The sequence below is a fragment of the Lygodium microphyllum genome, chromosome 20 (assembly GCF_053477565.2).
Source record: "Lygodium microphyllum isolate KBCC chromosome 20, Lygodium_microphyllum_v1.1.10, whole genome shotgun sequence".
In the NCBI taxonomy this organism is placed as follows: Eukaryota; Viridiplantae; Streptophyta; class Polypodiopsida; order Schizaeales; family Lygodiaceae; genus Lygodium; species Lygodium microphyllum.
The window spans coordinates 132823016-132845586 of record NC_141154.1 but is presented as its reverse complement, the minus strand read 5'-3'; the positions used below and the strand labels follow the sequence as shown (position 1 = coordinate 132845586).

The following is a 22571-nucleotide window of genomic DNA, read 5'->3' as shown; positions in this document are numbered from 1 at the left end:
AAGATTACAGTGGACTAGTGTTCCTTGCACACTTAGCTTGCTTTGCAAACAGCTTCATATTATCATACGAAGTTGCCTTGCGAAGAGATGGTGTAAGGGAAGCAATGTTCTCATGCCACTTTGCGATTGCTTTGCACTATTTGTCGCAAAGTGGCATTTTCGTCTTCTCCCATGTATTCAAGTTGAGGGGCATTAGGACTCTCTCTCTCTCTCTCTCTCTCTCTCTCTCTCTCTCTCTCTCTCTCTCTCTCTCTCTCTCTCTCTCTCTCTCTCTCTCTCTCTCTCTCTCTCTCTCTCTCGCGCTCTCGCTCTCTCTCGCTCTCTCTCTCTCTCTCTCTCTCTCTCGTTTTTCCTCTTCATGCTATTGTGGAACATTAGTGAGAATCAACATTTTCTTCTTCCCTACATATTGAAGCAGGGAGACATTATGGTGTGTGTGTGCCTCCCTTGCCCATTATATTATTATTATTATTATTATTATTATTATTATTATTATTATTCTCTTTCTCTCTCTCTCTCTCTTCAAATTATATATATATATATATATATATATATATATATAAAATCTATATTGATACATTATGCTCACAAGGGTTTATGGCAAGATGGTGCAGCTATAAATGTGGGAAGGTATAGGCAAGTGCATAGGTAAGGACGAGCAAGGGGCGGCTAGCAGAAGAGACGGTGCAGTAGAGTGGGAAGCATAGCAAAGAGGCAAGGTGATGTCATGTGATAAGAAGGGCAAGAACATTGGCCCAATGGTAGAGTAGCGGTAGAACTATGGGTTTGGCACACATTGAGAGAGAGAGAGAGAGAGAGAGAGAGAGAGAGAGAGAGAGAGAGAGAGAGTGTGTGTGTGTGTGTGTGTGTGTGTGTTAAAAGATGTGGGATCTAGAGCATGGCAATGGCTATGGTGGATCGAAGAGGAAGATTAAGCTCATGATGACATAGACACAACTTGACTTGTTACACAAGTGAATTAGGTTCCAAGATTGAGACTTGAACTCATAAACACAATCTTGTGTATAAGACTGACAACGACCAAGACACTAACTGAAACGGGAAAGAATCACAATATTGCATTCATCATATATCAAAAAGTGGTAGTCAAGTACCATGCTTTATAGTTGTTGGATGGGTAGCAATTTCCCTTTTTGTGCATATGGGATTCAGTCTGCCTGCATGTCCTAAGCCTAGAACCACCTCATATAAAGAGGCCATAGTGGGTGTGATTGCAATATATATATATATATATATATATATATATATATAGAGAGAGAGAGAGAGAGAGAGAGAGAGAGAGAGAGAGAGAGAGAGAGAGTGAGAGAGAGAGAGTGTGTGTGTGTGTGTTAAAAGATGTGGGATCTAGAGCATGGCAATGGCTATGGTGGATCGAAGAGGAAGATTAAGCTCATGATGACATAGACACAACTTGACCTGTTACACAAGTGAATTAGGTTCCAAGATTGAGACTTGAACTCATAAACACAATCTTGTGTATAAGGTTGACAACGACCAAGACACTAACTGAAACGGGAAAGAATCACAATATTGCATTCATCATATATCAAAAAGTGGTAGTCAAGTACCATGCTTTATAGTTGTTGGATGGGTAGCAGTTTCCCTTTTTGTGCATATGGGATTCAGTCTGCCTGCATGTCCTAAGCCTAGAACCACCTCATATAAAGAGGCCATAGTGGGTGTGATTGCTATATCTATATATATATATATATATATATATATATATATATAGAGAGAGAGAGAGAGAGAGAGAGAGAGAGAGAGAGAGAGAGAGAGAGAGAGAGAGAGAGAGAAGCCAAAAGCTTACAATTAATGTTATCAAGAAGGGAAATAGGAGTTTCAAATTTTTAAAATTTAAATTTTAGGTTTGGTAATGATTGTAGGTTTGGGAGTCCTAGTGAAGGTTTGGAGCCTCCCAAACCTATAGCCAAAATAATGTATAGTGTAGATGTAGATGTAGATGTAGATGTAGATGTCGATATAAATATAGATGTAATATACTATTTTGAATAGAACATAATGTGCAATATGCTAAATACATGTGTGAGGGAGGCACTCACTCGTGCATTGGGAGAGATTGTACCTGATCTTGTGTTCTTTGTTCTTATTTTACTTGTTCTCTCAAATAATTTGTGTTCTTTCTAAAAAAATTTGAAATATTATTATTCTATGGTCAAAGGCTTTAAAATTTTTACCATTCAAAATAGATAAGAATAAAATTAGCATAGCATGACAATATTTTTTTCATCGATAGATGATAAAAATAAAAATTTAGCCATAAAATGTGCCAAGGAATTGCATGCTCCAATGGTGATTTTGGCTTGAAAGATTTGTTCGCATAATTGCATCCATCTTGAGCTCCATGTCCATGATGATAAGGCTCCCACTAAAGCTTGTTGGCCTCATCATTTATGGAATGCCAAAGTTTCTTGTAGATGCCTTCTCTTTGTTAGCTTTTGTGTTGCAAATATTGCTTTTCTCATTGTCTCAATCGTTTTTGTGTTTGTTATTTCAACACAAAGGATTGGTAACTTGTTGGAAGGGTTGGATTGTAAAGTAATCTACTTTAATTGCACAAGATAATTTTTTTTTGAAGGTAGCAACTTCTCTTTTTTATGACAATAGTATTAAAAGTGCCACAAGACTTTGGAAACTCTAAGAAGAGATAATACACATTAGGATTTGACTTGTTCACTTTATTGAGTTGATTCTATAACTCAACATGCTTCTAAAGGCACTTCACTAAGAAAGGAGCATCTCTATCTTTACCTACAAATGCATTGTCTTATGTTAGATGATAATGATAAGGGTGGCCAACATTACCTCATTTCTCTACTCTCACTTTTTCTTTGCATTTGTATATTGGGGTGCTAGCTCTTGACCTTTTGATTATCTTGATGCTTATGAATCTTCATGTGTGGCTTCACAAACTTCCTCTAAATAGTGAAGTTATTATTAGGTGGTTTTGATGTTGAGGACGAATGGGGTTGTGTTGTGAGGTCTTGTGGTTGGATCTTGAAAAACATATAAAACATAACTATATATGGTTAGAGAAGACCTTTTTTGAAGGGATCTAAATGATCTAATAAGATGATCTCAATGCCCCACCCTTGTAAGTTGCCACCATTGATCCATAGTGCTCAAATTTGTATGGCCCTTGTTATGAGGAAAACCATGTGTGAGTGTGGACATTGGTTGGGCCTTGACTTGCATGTTAGATGAGGTCTATATGAATGAATTGTAAAAAGGTGACCTATGCGAGTCTAGCCTAGGGGTTAGATGAAGTAGTTAGATTGGCAACAACTCAAGTCACACTGCATTGAGTTGTGAAGAACCCTATTTTGCGTCCCAGGGATTGTGGAAGTAGTTGTGGGGGGTGGGGTTTAGAGGGTTCATTGGCTTCCTTGGTGTGAGGTCAGGGGTGGTGACCCGATCCAATGATAAAGGAAATATTCCTTAATGGACTAGTGAAGGGTAACAATATGATATGTTAGACGTGCCAATTGATCACCTTCATGAACTATAAAAAGGAAACCCTTTTTGAACAATGATAATATATTCACCTAGTCAAAGTTTATCCAAAAAACTTAATCTATCCACCTAAAATTTGTCTAGTTTGCCAATGCATGAGTGGAGAGAATCATCATTGTAACACTTTGTTTGTGATTAATTTTTTTTTGTCTAGATTGCCAATGCACGAGTGGAGAGAGTCATCGTTGTAACACAATGTTTGCAATTAAAAACATCTCAGTTATTCTCTATGTACTCTCTATTCTCTGCTCAAATTTTGCTATGCCGCTTTAGCTACAGATCTTTGATCAGTGGGGGCATACATAAACGATAGCTGAGATTTGTTGCAGAACTCAAGCAATTGTGCTAGGAAAGCTGATGGAAAAGGAGCTAGAAATGGGCTACAAGCATACAATTGGCAGAGAAATGATGTTGCGATAACGTGGAGTGGGAAAAGATAGTAGGTGTGGAAGTGATAAGAGGCTACTCGCATACTCATTGTCAAGAGGAAGGATTGCCAACATTGAAGGATGCTCCTCCATTCTTTGTTGTTTGATTTGTGCCCAAGAGGAGGACCAAGCAGGCTCGCGCTAAGAAGTTGGGAGGGGGGCAGGGAAGTTGTGGCCACGTCCGAGCAACGTGAAAGGGCAAACGGTGCATCACAACCGTCCGATGGCGACGGCAGGGCGCCCAAGGCCGGCGGCCGCGGGTTCGCGGCCAACACACTTTTTGTCTCGCAAACCCCCCCGCCTCCCAACCACCCCCGTCCACTACTACCTTCCCACTGTAGTAAGAGGCTACCTATACATTTATTGTTCACATCTTTCTGTCTTCCTCTCTCTACCATCGCCACCTTTCCCTTTCTGATCATCCACGGACGCACAGAGAGAGAGAGAGAGACACACACACACACACACACACACACACAGATCTGACCTGCAGCAACCGCTCATCGCTTCCCCTCCCCCCTTGCAACCTCAGCTCCGCCCTTTGCCCGGCCCCGAAAGTGCCTCTCGCCTGGCTTCAAACCCTACCTGATCGCACCTGTTTTGGAAAGCGTATGCACTGAGCCTTGCCACTGCCAATATTGCAGAGTTCCATTTCCTCTGTCCCGCGATCTCTCGAGACGAAGCAGAAATCGGGAGCGTCCGATGCGCTCCACCATAACAGGCAAAAAGTTCACAGGATTAGCAGCATTCTCATATTTCGCCTGAAGCGGAAGCGCGTGCCGAAAATCCTCGTCCCTTCAGCTTCCTTTACTAATCAGGCGCATCTCCATTTTCACTGTGTAAATACGTGGCACTGGATTCCTTTCCCGAGTTGGCCTATTCCCTTCTGCCTCTATATCTGATCTGACACGGGCGCAGGGAGGACCAGGCTGGGCTTCAGAAAACCCTAAACCCTTCCCCGCGGCCGACCCTAGCCTCGCATCACGATGTTGATGTCAGGCGCCGTCTCCCAGGGGAAGGAAAAGAAAGGAGCCAGCAATGGCGGCCTTCTCCCACATGGCCTGCCCCAACCAGCCAGCACCAAACTGTCGGGCAAGCTCTTCACCGTAGGGTTGATCGGAGCATGGTATTGCTCCAACATTGGCGTCCTCCTCCTCAATAAGTACCTGCTCTCCAATTTCGGCTTCAAGTACCCCATCTTCCTCACCATGTGCCACATGACTGCTTGTGCACTCCTCAGCTACATAGCCATCGCCTGGCTTAAAATGGTGCCCATGCAATCGATCCGATCTCGTGTGCAGTTCTTCAAAATCTCCGCCCTCAGTGTTGTCTTCTGTGCGTCTGTGGTGAGCGGCAACATCTCGTTAAGGTATCTGCCTGTTTCATTCAACCAGGCTGTGGGCGCAACAACACCATTCTTCACTGCAGTTTTTGCGTATTTGGTGACTCTAAGAAGGGAGGCTTGGCTAACTTATGCAACGCTGGTGCCAGTGGTTGCTGGTGTTGTAATTGCCAGTGGGGTATGTGGTGCCTTGTTTTATTTATTCGTCAATCTACACATCACAATAACTGTACAAGTGTCATCACATGTCTGGATTGGTTGAAAATGATCTTTAATAAGTGAGCATTTCATGACGTCTCCCTTTTTAAATAGGGTGAGCCCAGCTTCCATCTGTACGGCTTTATCATGTGCGTTGCAGCCACTGCTGCTCGAGCTTTCAAGTCAGTCCTGCAAGGCATTTTATTGTCTTCTGATGGGTAAGAATGCTTTTGAAGATTGTAGTAGTGCATATGCTCTGTATATGTATTTTACTGATTAGAAGTGGCATGTGTGCAGGGAAAAGTTAAACTCCATGAACTTGCTACTCTACATGGCCCCAATTGCTGTTGTGGTTCTGCTGCCAGCAACTCTGCTTATGGAGCCTAACGTCCTGGGCATAACAGTTGCTTTGGCAAGGCAAGATTCACGGATAGTCGTCTACCTTCTGATCAACTCTGCAATGGCTTATTTTGTGAACCTGACCAACTTCTTGGTTACGAAGCATACAAGCGCATTGACCCTGCAAGTAAGAAATCATCGCTGTCATCTGCCTGCCTCTCTTGCGGATTACATGACTGGTTTGGAAATACTGAAACTCAAGTGTTTTCAGATAGCAAAACAATTGGCCTGCTACGTTGATATTTACTGGAATACGTAGGCTTAACGAGAGTGCCTTAACTTTGATTTAAATTTGTTCTACTTGGTGGATAGGTAGAGTGTCTTGTCAGCTGTAGACGTCTTACTGGCTTGTATTTTAATGGGCAGCCTGTGCTTGGTGCTTTCATAAAATATTGCAGAGACCTGAAGTATAGAGAGTCATCTTTCTCTGTGGTACCAAGCATGTTTTCTAAGTTCCACTTTTGTAGTGATACTGCTCCATGGGTAGGAAACTTGAGCACAGTTTCTACTTGATTATGATACCTTTGTCCTTGAACTTGTACTATTAAGCCTCAATGAACAGTGCTTCTAGAAGATGAGGAGAGGAGGGTGATGATTGATGCTCAAACTGAAGTCAGATACTTTGTAGGCTCATTCTATAATAACACTATATGGATGAAATTGGGACAAATAGCTTGAGGATAGATATCAGGGTGCTATGAAGAAAAAAACGGAAACATAGATTTCATGCTTGCTGCTATTAATTCGTGAACATGCAGTTTTGTTGTAGGGGCCATTTGACATAGCCATCTTTTCTTCACACGCTTGTTTGACATTTTGGGTAACAATTATTAGTGGTCATCGAGGCATTTTATCCAAAGTCCCTCGGGCCTCTATGCTCTATGTTGTTGTTATCTATGTTCCTTCCTAGATGTAAAAATGTATAACATGCTAATAAAACTTGCATAAGGTGAAGAACTCTATTGACTTGTTTTTAACAGGTTAACTAGTTGTAGAGCATTCTTGGATTTTGAGGACTGACATTACTTCCTCTATTAGGATCATGTGCACCATTCTCTATTGTATGGAAGTGCACCGAGTTGAAGATGATGAGAAGTTTTCACATTGTTTAGAACAAATTTTTTGAGACTTTCAAGTGGTAGCAAACCTTATATAATCTTCATAGTGTAGTGGTTCATGTAAGTGACTTTGATGACACTTAATGAGGCATCATGAGGTCTCTCTCTCAACAAAAGACATATAATGCATCTAGGTGGTGTTGCAATCCCTTTGGGGTGCCTGAGATGAGCACAATCTCTTTTACATACAATAGTAGAGATATTAGTACTCCCCCAAGGCGAGATCCCTCCCAATCTATCAATAATAATATGATATCTTATCAATGCATAGCTCGAAGAGTGTGGGTGAAAGAGAGTAACCCTCCTCTACTCCAACAGTGATGATAATCTCCGATATCCCTCTTGGAGCTCAGCCCTATCTAGTGACTCATATAATACCAAGCTACCCCACCACACCTCAATATGGACCCCGACCTCTTGTAATCTTTGCATAAACTTGGCTTGTGGCATTGTGTCAAATGCCTTGAGGAAGTCTAGAAAGCAACAAAAGATGTGTATTCCATGTGATCTACATTTGATGATAGATTGAAGTGCGAGAATATGGTTGAGTATAGTTATGATAATCTCTGATATCCCACTTGGAGCTTAGCCCTATCTAGTGACTCATTTAATACCAAGCTACCCCACCACACCTCAGTATGGATCCCCACCTCTTGTAATCTTTGCATAAACTTGGCTTGTGGCATTGTGTCGAATGCCTTGAGAAAGTCTAGAAAGCAACAAAAGACGTGTATTCCATGTGATCTACATTTGATGATAGCTTGAAGTGTGAGAATATGGTTGAGTATAGAATATTGTTTTGAATCTTTTTTGTCCACTTGCTTGATGTTGGTGTACCTTTGTCCATTTACGCAACTCATACTTAAATATGGATCCATAAAGCTTGGCTAGCATGTGGCCAACCATGATAGTCCTATAGTTTGTGGGAACTATATAATCTCTAGCTTTCATGATTAGTACTAAGGGCTTTGTTAAATGGGTGGGGTAGGAGTGATGACATGTGAAACATCCCCTTGGGATCCAACCTGCATACGAGACACGACACAAGCCAAACTCACCATAAATGAGAGTGGACATCAGACTCATCTGCCACCATAGAGCCAAAGGGGCTCACCCTCAAGTTTTGGGAGCTAGTAGCACTTTGAGTGACAACCACATCCCAAAGGTTGGCTTCTCATACCACCAACCAACTTCATCTCGGTGTGAGGATGCATTTGTTAGAAGTGGTGTAGCAATGGAAGTATAGACAAGTGCTGAAATAAATTGCTGAACACTAGATGAAAGAGAGAAAAAAAAACACTACAAAAAAAGAGGGCTGAGAGATGTGCTCTGGAAATGGAATCCATACACCAAACATGAGAATGACGCGTATAAAAGTGAGTCATTTGTTGTGTGGGCATTGGCGTTGGCTCCTCTCTCCAATAGGAGAACACTTGAAGAGTGACGATGATTGAATGGGAGGAGGGGGGGAGCCATTGAATAAATAGGCTCAAAATATGCCAAATATGACTCAATGTTGGTTGGTTGGTTTAAAATGCCACACAGAAAATCACTAAAATAATGCTTAAAATACGGACTAAAATGCCCAGCCCATTTGGAATGCACAGGCTCACATATGAGCTGACAATCTTGCTAACACCCTCTCTCAGATCATGGGTGATTTGATACAATACAATGATGTAATTACAATGACTCGTCATAGTCTATACAACAAAGAACCACTAGAGTAGAACCATGGATACCCAAGTAGTGGGTGATCAAGTTACCACCATGGTGCCTCGGAGAGAACTTAATTTCGATGTCGACCGTATTAGCTCCTAAAAATAGAGGAGTCATAACAGATCTTTTTGTCTGTCAACAATGTCTTGCAGTACCATACAAGATTGGCATGCCAAAAATGCCTTTGATCATATGTGACCATGGATTCTCCTCCTTTGGCCAAGATTGCCAAAGTGTCCCCTCATGTGAGCTCGGACTAGGAGCCAATCTCGCTTTCTGTCAAAGAAACAATCCATCTTGAACCTGGATGTCAAGCCCAACTCCAGGATTTGAACGTGCCAAACTTTGATCGATGTGTTAGAGATGTCCCTCTTTGGAACTTGTGCACCTGTATACTTGTATAGATAAGGCTCAGTTGCCTCATTGCACCACCCTTCCACACTCCCTCTTTGGTATTGGAGAGTTGTAACTGATGGTCTCCATTGTTTGTGCACTCTGTAGTGTCTTGTGATGCCATGCTAGACTCCACCTCCTTCGATTCTAAATCTCTATAGATAGGGTCTTTGCTCTCGAAAAACAAGACTTGTCTTGACTCTTAGTGGCGAATGATTGCGAGCGATGGCGAGGGTGTTGAAAGTAAGATGGCTTTGATACCACTGTTGGCCCAGGTGTGGAGCAATTGTGCGTCTAATTTAATGGAAAATGAATGAGAATGAAAGAATTAATCAATGCACAATGATACTCGATCACGAATGAGTAGTGTATTAATGAGTGAGAGAGAGTACAACGCTCAAGGCCATCAGATTGAATAATGCTCACACTTACGCTCTAATGAGGCACAAAGTGTCTATTTATAATAAAATGAAACCCTAATGGCTTAATTGTCATAGGAAACCCTAGCCCTAGTGTCACTTAGTGCCTAGGATACTAGGGGATCTGCTCATACTTGTCAGCGTTTGGCTCCAAACTCTCCAACTTCTCAACCCTAGCCCCAGTGTCAGTTAGTGCCTAGGATACCAGGGATTTGCTCATACTCATCAGCATTTGGCTCCAAACTCTCCAACTTCTCGATCATGCGTCCCTACCTTCATAGATCTTTCCAATGAATGGATCTATACCATCTACAAGCCTCAACACATGCATAATAAAATCAATTATTTGATTGGTGTGATTTATCTCATCCCAAAAATCTCTATTAGAGACATATGCATTACATAACATTGCAGTAGCAGTGGTAACTTAGTCCAATTTTTGCTCATCACTAGCAAAATTGCTACGTGTTCAAGCAACTCTGTCTTGTCTCAATTGATACCTTGGTGTGAAAATGCACCTCTTTCCCCTCTTTGTGCAGAAGATGGGCTTTCACTTTATCAGCCCCTCTAGTATGAGCAAAAGGGCAAAGTCTACATTTCCAAGGGCGAGCCCCTCCACCTCTGAATGGGACCCTTGCATCTACCTCATCCCACCGTGACCAAGTTGTTCTTTGACTTTGTAGAGTTGTACTTGTTGAGGATGATGAAGGTCCCATAGATATTGATGCTGCATTTATATAAAAATTGACAAATAATCATTAAAATTCAATGAAATTGCAGAAATTGCAACCCACATTTTAGTATGTATGTGTTTGCTAAAAGTACCCAAAATTTGGTGCTATTTCAGCATGCATTCCTTCGGTGAAAATATCTCAAATTTGGGACAATTTCAGCCCCCAAGTTTGGGGCATTTCAACCACATTTCTTTGCTGAAAATGCCCCAAATTTGGAGCAATTTCAGTCCCCAAATGTGGGGCATTTCAACCATTCCTTTGCCATTTGATCCATGATCTGGGCTCCCTAGCATCTAAAGTGCCATTAAATGTAGTTGTTGCTTGACACTAGGATTATGGTTTCACTTAGGGTTTCCTATGATGGTTAAGATGTTAGGGTTTAATTATAAAAAGATGCTTTGTGCCTCATTAGCATGTAAGTGTGGCATTATTCATTTTGATCACCTTGGGTGTTGTATTCTCTCACATATTAATACATCGCCTCTCATTTTGTGATCAAGTTGGTGTGCTTTGATTAATTCATTCATTATCTTTCATTCTCTATCAATGAATTGCGCAATTACTTCATGCTTGGGTCAATAGTGGTATCAGAGCAACTTACCTTCATTGCCCTCGCCATCGCTCACGACCATTTGCCACCAGCCTTGAGCTTCTCTCTCAAATGGCTGCCCATGAGCCATTGTTGTCGTGTCGGCTCAAGCCTCATTAGTGATTGCACTTTGTGCTGCTATGATCTTTGCTCGTTCGTTGCCAAACACCCTGAGGCTTCGCTTTGCAGTTTGCCTCGATTGGGCATGCTATCTATAGCTTGTGCACCTATCTCGTGTTGCCACACCATTTGTGAGGCCACCCTCTTCAAGTCTTTCAACCGCTGCCATCAATTGTTGCAGAGCCATATTTGCTTGGAATTGAGCTCAAGACAGCTATTGTTGCCTTACTTGCAGTTCTACCAGCCCCTTATAGCACAGCCTGTACCCTCTATGCCCAATTCAGCCTATATAGCAAGGAAAAATCACTGCTCTCTCTGTGGTCCCCATCCCACAGAACTGCCGCCGATTTGTGGCCAATCATACTTATCCAATTGCTGCATTTATTGCCTTTAGTGTGTTGACTTGACGACTGTCTTTTTAGCCCTGTCTATGGTCCAACAATATGCCATGTTGTTGCCAACCTATTGACTTGATAGCACCACGACGACTTGTTAGCGCCACCTTTTTGCTGCCCATGCCTGGTTGTTGCATCACCTTTGTTGACCAACTCACCTCATCATTGACACTGGTGTGCTGACTTGTACGCCGTCGCTTTCCAACCAACATAGACCGTCATCCCGACCCAACTTCATTTAACAAAATTCATTTTTAATTCTCTTACTCCAACGAGTAGGGTCCTGTTCATGTGCAGTGCCCCTCTCTAGCACAAATTGGGCCAAATTTGGGGATTTTCACCAAACTCACCCAATTTGGTCTATATTTCATCAAAATTTGAGTATTTTCAATCAATTTCACCTAGTTTTTCATTGAATCAAAGAAATTAGTAGTGTCATCAACAAATCTGGGGCTTTGGCCAAAATTTGCTCAAATTTCATTGAAAAAATTTGGGGTTTTTCAAGAAATTGGCATTCTTCATTGACATTCATCAACAGATGCGACATTCGGGATCACTTGAGTAAAAATTTCACAAAATTTTTCGAATTCCTCTTCAAATTCTTAGTAAAATTTGGGGCTTCTCACCATTTGTGCTCAATTTCATCCCAATTTCTTCCAAACATTTGGGGACTATTTGAAAATCATCAAATTTCATCAAAATTGAGGCTCAATTCAGCTTGAGGCATGGTGTTTGACACACCAATTGAGCAATGATTTCATCCAATTTCTTTAATGTCTCTTCAATTTTTGGGTAAATTTTTGAGCTCAATTTCCACTCGGCATATGAACTGCCCTCCCGACATTGTCCTTGCACTGCTTCATCTTTGGGCTACCAAAATTTGGGGCTTTTGTCTCAAATCATCTCCTTTGGCTGCCACACATTGAAGACATCCTTTATGGGACTGTTCATACCCATCTCCATCAAGATTGAAGACAAATTAGCTTATTTTGGCGCATTTATTGGGAAAATTATCATGAAATTTTACTGCTGTCCATATTATGAGAGCATCTCAGTCACTTAGTTCTAATTTCAGTATATTGCTGATTGCTGCCTTGTTTGGTAATATTTTACTATTTTCAGCATATTTTTTCTCTCCTCATCAAGAAAACAACAAGAGAAAATTATTATTATTCATATTATTCGACTTCATTGAGGTCAAATGGATCTTTTCTATCAGTGGTTTAATATTGCTCAAGCTCTTTTTTTTCTCTTCACTAAGAAATTATTATTTTATTGTCAATTTCCACTCATGGCCAGCAATAATAATGATTCGTTGGGTATGCTTGGCATCGACGACAAGCTCGATGGCACTAATTATCCCACATGGGCTTACATGATGTGACATGTTCTTGTCGTGAAGAATTTATGGCTCCAGCAAAGTCCGGCTTCTCCAACACTAGCACTACCTTGTGCCTCCACATTGCAGGGTGGCTCTCGTGATGCCGAATCATCTTCCTTGTCCACATCGCCTCCCACTCAAGACCAGATTTGATGGGATGTCCGTGATTCCCGAGGGCATGCCCTAATTGCTTTATTTGTGAAGAGAGGTATCATTCCACACATTTAATCATGCAGGATAGACAAGAATGCATGGGATAAGCTTGCACCATTATATCAAGTGCGCAATGAAGTGCGTGTTGCTTACCTATGCAAGCAACTAGAAGGCATTTGCATTGGAGGAGGCAACATGGACGCCTATCTCACTGGCATCAAAGATCTTATTGAACACTTATTAAAACATCGATGAAGAGGTCTAAGATATCCATTTTGTTTCTATTACTCTAAATGGCCTACCAGAGTCATATCAAGGTTTTGTTGCCACTCTATGGTTGGTAACTACGGGCAACCAAGTTACCTATAGTTTCGACAAGCTTGTCTCTCCTTTGCTACGAGAAGAATAAAGCCTTCTCAATTGTAATGTTACCATAGTGACTAAACAAAAAAAAAACCAGCAAATAACCATGTTGGTCATTTATCTTCTTCATCAAATCACTCCTCCAAGACCAAGATACCTTCCCGTGCTGGTGTATTATCTTCCAACCCAAGGTACATCCGACAAACCAATGAGCTGCAATTACTGTCAAAAGATAGGGCACGACATCACAGAATGTTGAAAGTGCATTACATTAGAGAAGAAAAAGAAGGAATCTAGTCTTGTTGTCATCAATGAGATTGCCAACCTCACCAAGCCATGGAATATACTTTGTTCATTGAGTGTCAGTACAACCCTTCTATGCATGATACTTGTTCTTTTATCATTGATGCTACTTCTACTTGGTATTTCGACAGTGATGCTTTTAAGCACATCACTTCTTGTCAAGAATTTTTCTCATCCATTTCTCATATATCTAATGGGGGCATAGTCGTGTGTAAACAATGCCTCTTATGCAATTGAAGGGATTGGTACCGTGTAAGTTAAAATATTTTTGGCACTTCCATGACATTACAAAATGTCCTCTATGTGCTAGGCATTAAAAAGGACCTTCTTTCCATCTCAACCATTGCTACTTTGGGCTTTCATGTCCTCTTTTATGGCCTTGGGTGTGTGGTTTATGATGATTGGGTACCCTCTTCTATTGTATTGATAAGCACTCTCACGTCAAGACTTTCTTGTCTTGATGCTCATGATCAATAGCATGCTGAAATTTCTCTTGATCATGCTCCTTTAGCGAGTGATCCTTTTATGGCATGTTCCTTCAATGCCACATATTTCAGATTTTCTGAATTTTTATCGCATATATTGATATTTTGCTTATTGTTGGGATCGATGCTGTCCGAATTGTAGCATTACAACATCATTTCCAGCAACCACTTGCTGCCATTTATATTGTTCTTCTCCCATCTTTGTCTTTCCAATTTGTCACCATTGAGGGGGGTATACTTTCATACTTCCATCACCAACAAAGTATCCAGCTGCCCAATGAAGCATCATAATTGTCAGGCCTCTTGTGAATCATTAGCAAACAGTGAAGAGTGTCTTCACGTATCTCAAGGGCACCGATGATTTAAGACTTTTCTTCATGGTTGTTTCTTCACTTATGCGTGGATTCATGGATTGTGATTGAGTTGGTTATTTCAGAAGACATTTTGGTAGATCTTTTTATGAAGGCTATTTTTCCATTAGACTTTTGAGCTCTTCAACTATTTCTACATATGATACCTTTTAAAACATGATTTGTCATTCATTGTATTGTCGTAGGTTGCTATATCCATCAGGATGAACATGTGTAACCATGAACACATATATAATTTTTTCTAGGATTTTGTTATTGTTTCTAAATCAATTTGCCCATGTCATGAAGGGGGGTTTGTAGGCCATCTCATGGTTTGTGCATTGACGTTGCAAGTGGTGCAGCAATGGAAACGTAGACAAGTGTTGAAATAAATTGCTGAACACAAGATAGAAGAGAAAGAAAATAGAAGAACATTGCAAAAGAAGAGAACTCATAGATGTGCTCTGGAAATGGAATCCATATACCAAACACAAGAATGATGCGTACGATAATGAGTCATTGGCCACCCAGGCATTAACATTGGCTCCTCTCTCCAATAAGAAGACCACCTCAAGAATGATGATGATTGATTGGGGAGGAGGAGCTCTTGAATAAATAGACTCAAAATATGCCAAATATGGTAGTTGGTCAGCCAACATTTAATGCTGGCCGATTAGCATAAAATGTCAAAAGCCACATCAAATAAACACGAAAATAATGCTTAAAATACAGACTAAAATGCCTAGCCCATTTAGCATGCACAGTCTCACATGAGTTGACAATCTTGCTAATATCCTCTCTCAGATCATGAGTGATTTGATACAATACAATGATACAATGATAAAGGCTAATCATAGGCCATACAACAAAGAACCACCAGAGTAGAATTCATGGATATCCAAGCAGTGGGTAATCAAGCCATCACCAAGGGGCCTTAGAGAGAACTTGATGTCGATGTCAATCGTATCAACTCTTGAAAATAGAAAAGAGTCATAATAGGTCTTTTTGTTTGTCAACAATGTCTTGGAGTTGTTAGTAGTCATGTTTGTCATGCCTTGTCATCTCCTGCTTGTGAGCCTCAGTCTGAGTCAGACGAGGACTTTAGGAGCTCTGACTTGTCTATCACTTGTTTTGACGGAGGAGGCAGCTCATTCTAGAGCACTCAGTTTATTGCATTTCAGTGCATTTTTTTCCTCTAGTCGGGATTTTATGAGCATTTCCCGGGGCAGTTTCTGCATTCTTCAGCTTGCCTCACCTGCCGGACATTGTCCACCCTTTCCGGGATTATTCTGAGCATTCCTAGCATTTTTACCAGCATTAAATGCTGGTCGGACATATTTATGGCCTCAAATTTCAGGTCGGCTAGTTTTTGGGTTTTTTGGCTATTTATAGCCATTTCCCACTTGGCAGTCAGTTGTATTATCATCTTCCCTCCTTTGGCAAGTGCACATTCCGACTCCGTCATCTTCCTCCGTCTTCGGTGCTGCGTCATCATCAGCCTGATCTGGTGCCCTCATTGACGCTTCGGGCTGCGTGCAGGGACTGATCAGTCCACAGTTTTGTATTCAGCATTCATTACAGTCAGTGTAGATTTTCTTCCTTCATTTTCTGCTCTCTCTCTCTCTCTCTCTCTCTATCTCTCTCTCCCTCTGTGTTCGTGTTTCTTCTTCCGTTGCACACTCTCACATGGTATCATCGCCTAACTGAGAGCACAGAGGAGAGCTTCCATTGCAGAGGAGGACACCATCAATTGCAGCCTTTCTTCCCTCCTTTCCAGCCCTTGGTGGTGCTGTCCAGGCTGAAACGCAGCCTTCCATACCTGCGTTTTGTTGTTTTGCAGCATCAGGAGTAGGTGACAGTTTTCTAGGTGTTTGCAGCCTGCGTTTGCATCAAACGCAGCCAACAGGAGGTGGTCAACATCAGCAGAGGAGAAGGCGTCATCATCTGGAGGATAGGCGACAGTTTTTTTTCTCCAGGCAGCAGCATTTTCTCTCTCCTCTTGCAGGCGACAACATCTTCTGGGCCTTTTCTGACATAGGCGGCTCCATCTTGGCTGTCTGTTGGTTGCAGATTGTTTGATGATTGCAGATATATACGAAGATGTCTTATCACCAGTTCTTTGCTGATTCAGAGGATGAGGTCTCTATTTCTTCCTCTGAGAGACGGAGAGACTTTTGTGCTAGTTCACGCGACGACCGGAGGTCACCTAGCCCATTTGACCGAGATCCCTCTATTCCCCGTTCTCTCCATGTTTCCCAGAAGGCTCATTCCGCTGGCCTTCATATGCTCTCCATGGCACCCTCTATACAGATGCCCGTACTCCCTTCTTTGCCCAAAGAAGACCGGCTTGATGGTTCCAACTACTCGCTTTGGTCGTGTAAGGTGGAGTGTATCCTTGATACCTTCGATCTTTGGGAGTTTGTTACCCACCCTATTTCCCGTCTAGTGGAGGATCCCACCTTTGGATCATCGATGGATCGTGCGGCCTTATGGGATCGGCTCAACTCATGAGCTCGATCTTTCCTCTTTATGAGCTTACAGGATTCTGTCCTAGTGCATGTGGGTCATTTGGAATTCTTTTGATTTTGATTCCACTTCTGGTGTTCAGAGACATATTGACAGGCTGAAGGGTCTCCTATATTGGCAGCTGGATCTTATTCAGCACACCGATCTCCTTTCCAGGGAGGAATTGGCTCCTTGGCATACGCCAATCTCTGTTACTTCTTTGGTTCCTTGGCATACACCAATCTCTGCTGCTTCTTTGCTATGACTATTGTGCTCTTTTAGTCATGTGACTTTTGTACTCTTTTAGTCATTTGATATAATATAACTGCTCCTTATGAAAAAAAATGAGAGAGAGAGAGAGAGAGAGAGAGAGAGAGAGAGAGAGAGGCATGGGTATCTTGATTCTTGATGTTTCAAGAGATAGATTGGAAGGATGAATGGACTTCTGCAGTGAGCCTTGTGGGTTTTTGTCACAAGTTCTTCCAAGACTTAAAGAAATTCCCTGACTGACTTCCATTTTTAATCCTTGAAACATCTCTTTTTGGTCACATTTTGGGCTTGCTGCTCTTAGAACTGTTGACTAATATAGATGGGTCAGATAATTTTTTGGTATAAGGGTTTTGACTCTTGTCTCGCAAACATGATCCTTCTGTTTGATTTCATTATAGAACATGTGCTCATGGAAGTCCCTTTGGGAATGGTATTTGAAATATGTTTTACCACCTTGTTAGAGGACTGATTGAATGTTGGCACAATGGCACGAGAATGATGATAATTTTCACACATTTGATAGACTATAGGTTAACCATCATTTTAAGGTTTTGCATCATGTTGTGTTGTACATGAACTAAGGTTCAAGATGTACACCTCTCTACATAGGCATTATCAAAATGTAAAACATTTGTAGGCGATCTGTTTATGGGTCTGTGTAACATTCACTTAAGCTAGCACTGATGTAAGGTCTCTTGTGAGGGGTGCTCACAGCAGTTTTCAAGATGCATAGCTTTTGGAAATAATGCAAGTATAGAAGTGGACTGCTCTAATGTTCCTATCCTTATGACACATACCTACAGCACCCTGATTTTAGATAATTTTCCAGCCAGACTTTATGCAACAGTGAGATGTTGATTCAGTTTGTGATCAAAGACTTCATCCAGATGCAGTTGTAACTAATCATAAACTCCTGGAGCACTTTTCACCAGGTATCATTTGGGAAGAAGCAAACTTAAAACTTGATCACATCATCTTTAGTGTACTGTGGTTATTGGAATTGGAAGTGTATTTTCTAACTTCTTTCAGAGCAGTTCAATCTTTTTTATATTGGTACCGGAGGTTGATGGCTGCCACGCTTGACTGCTAGTAAATGTATCAAATGTGCTTGTTGTTGGCCTTGAAATTACTGGATCCTAGGCTGAAATAAGTAAGCAGTATGATATACTTATGCAGACATTAAATTCTCTTTTGTAGGTCCTTGGAAATGCGAAAGGAGCGGTGGCTGTTGTGGTTTCCATTCTTTTGTTTCGCAATCCAGTCTCTGTCACCGGCATGCTTGGCTATACACTTACAGTTTTTGGTGTGATACTGTATGGTGAAGTAAAGAGGAGGTGCAGGTAACATTTGCACCATGATTGATGAGCCTGGGAAGTCTTTTGGCAAAGTTAATGATCACTTCAAAGATATTACTTTATTCATTAGGTGATGGTGCATCAAAAAGTGCATGAGACTTGGAAGCAACCTTACTGTTGGTCTCATTTTTGCTCATATTTTTGATGCTCTTACAATGTTCCATTCTTTTTGAGCTGGTCTTTATTCTTTCAAGACCGACCTTTCTCTACAAATAGCACAAAAGAGCTTTGAGGGTACATGCTCAGAAGAGCTGGATTCAGGGTAAACTATACCGTCAATCAACTCTCTCTCTCTCTCCCCCTCTCTCTCTCTGAGCACGTCCCTGTGTCCCTCCCTTTCTGAGTCATTTTAAGATTTTTGAACTTTGAATCTAGATTTTGGGACTGTTTTATCAGCTCAACTTTGCGTGATGTACATTGCAGCCATTTTTTTGCAACTTTCCTGCATATTATCTATATAGTTTGTTGATTTGACATCCTCGAAAGTCTGCTGTGTGGGTATACTGTTGAAATATTTGTTTTATGGCTTATTTTACTCTTTAGTCTATTTGCCTTGTGAACATTGCCAAAGTAATGAGAATGTTTGTAAGTGAAAAAAGTAGTAAAAGTTTAAATTTCCATTTGCCTTAGTACTCTAATCATTGAGATGGGTGCACAAATTCTACCTCTGCAATGAGAGGATTAATGAAAGAAATCTCTAGTTGATGGTTATGTAGACGATTTTGTGTTTTTATGATCTGGAAAAGGTAACAAGGTGATTTATGGTGGTTTGCTTGATGAGCATCAATTACGTTGTAATCATACACTAAACATAAATTAATAATAAGAAATCTATTGGTTTGCTTGCTATTATTTTTATTTGAAGTCTTAGCTACAAGTGCACATGGAGATTGACATAGACTCTTCTTTCTGTGCATGCACATGGAGATTGACATAGACTTGGTAAAGCTCTTTTTGGTTACTTTCCCAACAGGAGCCTCCCAAAGCCTTGAACAATACGTTCAGTTCGTAGGGCTTTTTTCAAGGGCATTATCAATGTCATCACCACAAAATCCATGCCCACATGAACTCTTCTATTCTCATTCCACCAAAACTGTTAATATGCAAGCGGCAAATAATGGGAATGCTCTTTGCTTCGAGTAGTTGGAATGTGAAGGAGTGTTGGTAGGGGACCTGGACCTTAGACCTTAGAATTTGGTTTAGTTTGGCTTTTTTCGGCTAAACATGAACTCTAATACAACTCTCAACCAGAACACAGCCACAAACACAAGGTCAAATGCACATACACTCGGCTAGAGTGTATCCTCTTCAACTCAAATGCAGCACTTCATCTCTCCCTTTTTGCATGTGGTATTGCACATCCCCATAACAAGAATGACAACTCTCAATAGTCAACTTGAAATACCAATCCTATAGAAACACCAAGGCAAACTATGAACCATCAATCAATGTGTTCGTGGTGTGGTGTGTGTTGGGGGGGGGGGGGGCGGGGGGCGGCGCGACATGTTGTGGTGTGTGTTGAGGGGGGAAGGGGGGGCCGAATTTTGGAGGTGGGGGGGAGGGTGCGTCGCGACATGGTGTGGTGTGTGTTTGGGGGGGGGGGGGGGGGGGGAGGGCGTCGCGACATGTTGTGGTGTGTGTTGAGGGGGGAAGGGGGGGGGGGGGGGGGGTCGAATTTTGGAGGTGGAGGGGAGGGCGTGTAATGTCATGGGGGGGGATGTCATTTGGGGGGGGGGGGGGGGGGTGCGTCGCGACATGGTGTGGTGTGTGCTGAGGGGGGAAGGGGGGGCGCATCGCGACATGGTGTGGTGTCATGTCATGGGGCGGGGGGAGGGGAATGGCATTGGGGGGGGGGGGCGCGTCGCGTCGTGTCGTGTCACGGGGGTCGGGGGGTGGGGTGGGGATGTCATGGGGGGGCGGGGGCGTCGTGTCGTAACATGGGGTGGTGTGTGTTGAGGGGGCGTCGTGTCATGTCATGGGGGGAGGGTGGGGTGGGGATGTCATGGGGGGAGAGGGGGGGGGGGGGGGAGGGCGGCGCGTCGCGACATGGGGTGGTGTGTGTTGAGGGGGCGTCGTGTTATGTCATGGGGTGGGGGGGATGTCGGGGGGGGGGGGGGGGGGGGGGGCGCGTCGCGTCGTGTCGTGTCATGGGGGGTGGGGGGGATGTCATGGGGGGGCGCATCGCGTCGTGTCATGGGGGGTGGGGGGGATGTCATGGGGGGCGCGCGTCGCGTCGTGTCATGGGGGGTGGGAGGGGAATGTCATGGGGGGGGCGCGTCGCATCGTGTCATGGGTGGTGGGGGGGGATGTCATGGGGGGGGGCGCGTCGCATCGTGTCGTGTCGTGGGGGGATGTCATGGGGGGGTTGTCATGTTATGTTGGGGAGGGGGCGCGTCGCGTCGTGTCGTGGCATGGTGGGGGGGGGAGGGGGCGTCGTGACACCCTGCGTCACCCCCCACGACACGGCACACCTCCCCCCACCCCACTGCACCCCCCCACGACGCGGCCCCTCCCCCCCCCTCGAAAAACCCCGCTCCATCCACACCACCCCACCACGCCTCCAAAAATCCCGCTCGACCCACCCTGCTCCGCATCACCCCCCCCATGACACGGCACACCCCCCACCCCACCGCACCCCCCCCGACGCCCCCTCGCACCCCACCTTGGAAAACCCCGCTCCCTCCACACCACCCCACCACGCCTCCGAAAACCCCGCTCGACCCACCCCACCCCGCGTCACCTCCCCCTCCCCCACGACACGGCACACCCCCCCGCCCCACCGCACCCCCCCGACGACGCCCCCCCGCACCCCCCCACAACGCCCCCCTTGCACCCCACCTCGAAAAAACCCGCTCCCTCCACACCACCCCATGCCGCCTCCGAAAACCCCGCTCGACCCACCCCACCCCGCGTCACCCCCCCACGACACGGCACACCCCCCACCCCACCGCACCCCTTGACGACGGCCCCCCGCACCCCCCGACGACGCCCCCCTGCACCCCACCTCGAAAAACGCCGCTCCCTTCACACCACCCCACCACGCCTTCGAAAACCCCGCTCGACCCACCCCACCCCGCGTCACCCCCCGCGACACGGCACATCCCCCTACCCCACCGCACCCCCCCTCGACGCGGTGCATCCCCTCCGCACCCCACCTCGAAAAACCCTGCTCCATCCACACCACCCCACCACGCCTCCCAAAACCCCGCTCGACCCACCCCACCTCGCGTCACCCCCCCCACCACGACACGGCACACCCCTCCACGCCACCGCATCCCCCCACGACGCGGCGCATCCCCCGCGCACCCCACCTCGAAAAACCCCGCTTGACCCGCCGCACGTCACCTCACCCCCCACGACATGGCACACCCTGCCTCCTTAGAAATCCCGCTCCGCAATGACACGGCACACACCCCACTGCACACAACCCCCTCCCGCGACATGGAACCACCCACCCCTCGACGGACCTACTCAAAAAACCCCCCCACGACATGGCACCACCCAGCCCCCCCGCGACATGGCACACCCTCCCTCCTCAGAAATCCCCGCTTCAACAACCCGCCCGCACAACGTGGCACGCCCTCCCTCCTCAAAAAACCCCGCTCCACCGAACCCCTCCACAACATGGCACACCCTCCGCTCTCAAAAAACCTCGCATCGTGAGGAGGGGGTATCACGTGAAAGCGAGGCAGAGGGAGGGACCAGGCATGACGTACGCAAAGACAATCGCGACGAGGAGAGGAGGCGCCGCGTCATGGCAAGGCGAGGGGGTTTCCTACCACGATGTCAGTGTTGGAGAGTCAAGACGTGATCCGAGGGGATTTCCATGCCACGGTCTCGAAACAAGCATGCAAAAGGGTACAGCACCAGGACTTCCCGGGAGGTCACCCATCCCAGTACTGTTCTGGCCCAAGCGCGCTTAACTGTGGAGTTCTGATGGGATCCGGTGTATTAGCGCTGGTATGACCGCACCACGAACACAAAGGAATTCCAAAGAGCC

The 22571-nt window shown here is 44.3% G+C and overlaps 1 protein-coding gene and 1 non-coding gene across 3 annotated transcripts; one reads left to right on the top strand and one right to left on the bottom strand.

Moving 5' to 3' along the window:
* Nucleotides 1-4336: 4336 nt before the first annotated feature.
* Nucleotides 4337-19048, top strand: LOC148019418 (putative sugar phosphate/phosphate translocator At3g11320). 2 transcript variants are annotated; one of them, XM_087661064.1, is made up of 4 exons: nt 4337-5500; nt 5635-5738; nt 5818-6046; nt 18046-18367. In XM_087661064.1, exons 1-4 carry the CDS (start codon nt 4967-4969, stop codon nt 18064-18066), a joined length of 888 nt encoding a protein of 295 aa, XP_087517190.1. In that variant the 5' UTR covers nt 4337-4966; the 3' UTR covers nt 18067-18367. The 2 variants fall into 2 exon arrangements, with proteins under 2 accessions (XP_087517190.1, XP_087517189.1); XM_087661063.1 differs by lacking the exon at nt 18046-18367 and adding an exon at nt 18414-19048 and having other exon boundaries at nt 4341-5500.
* A 3378-nt stretch (nt 19049-22426) lies between these two features.
* On the bottom strand, nt 22427-22545 carry LOC148019417 (5S ribosomal RNA). Its single transcript, XR_015687606.1, has one exon. It is a non-coding gene; the product is annotated as a 5S ribosomal RNA (ribosomal RNA).
* Nucleotides 22546-22571: the final 26 nt, after the last annotated feature.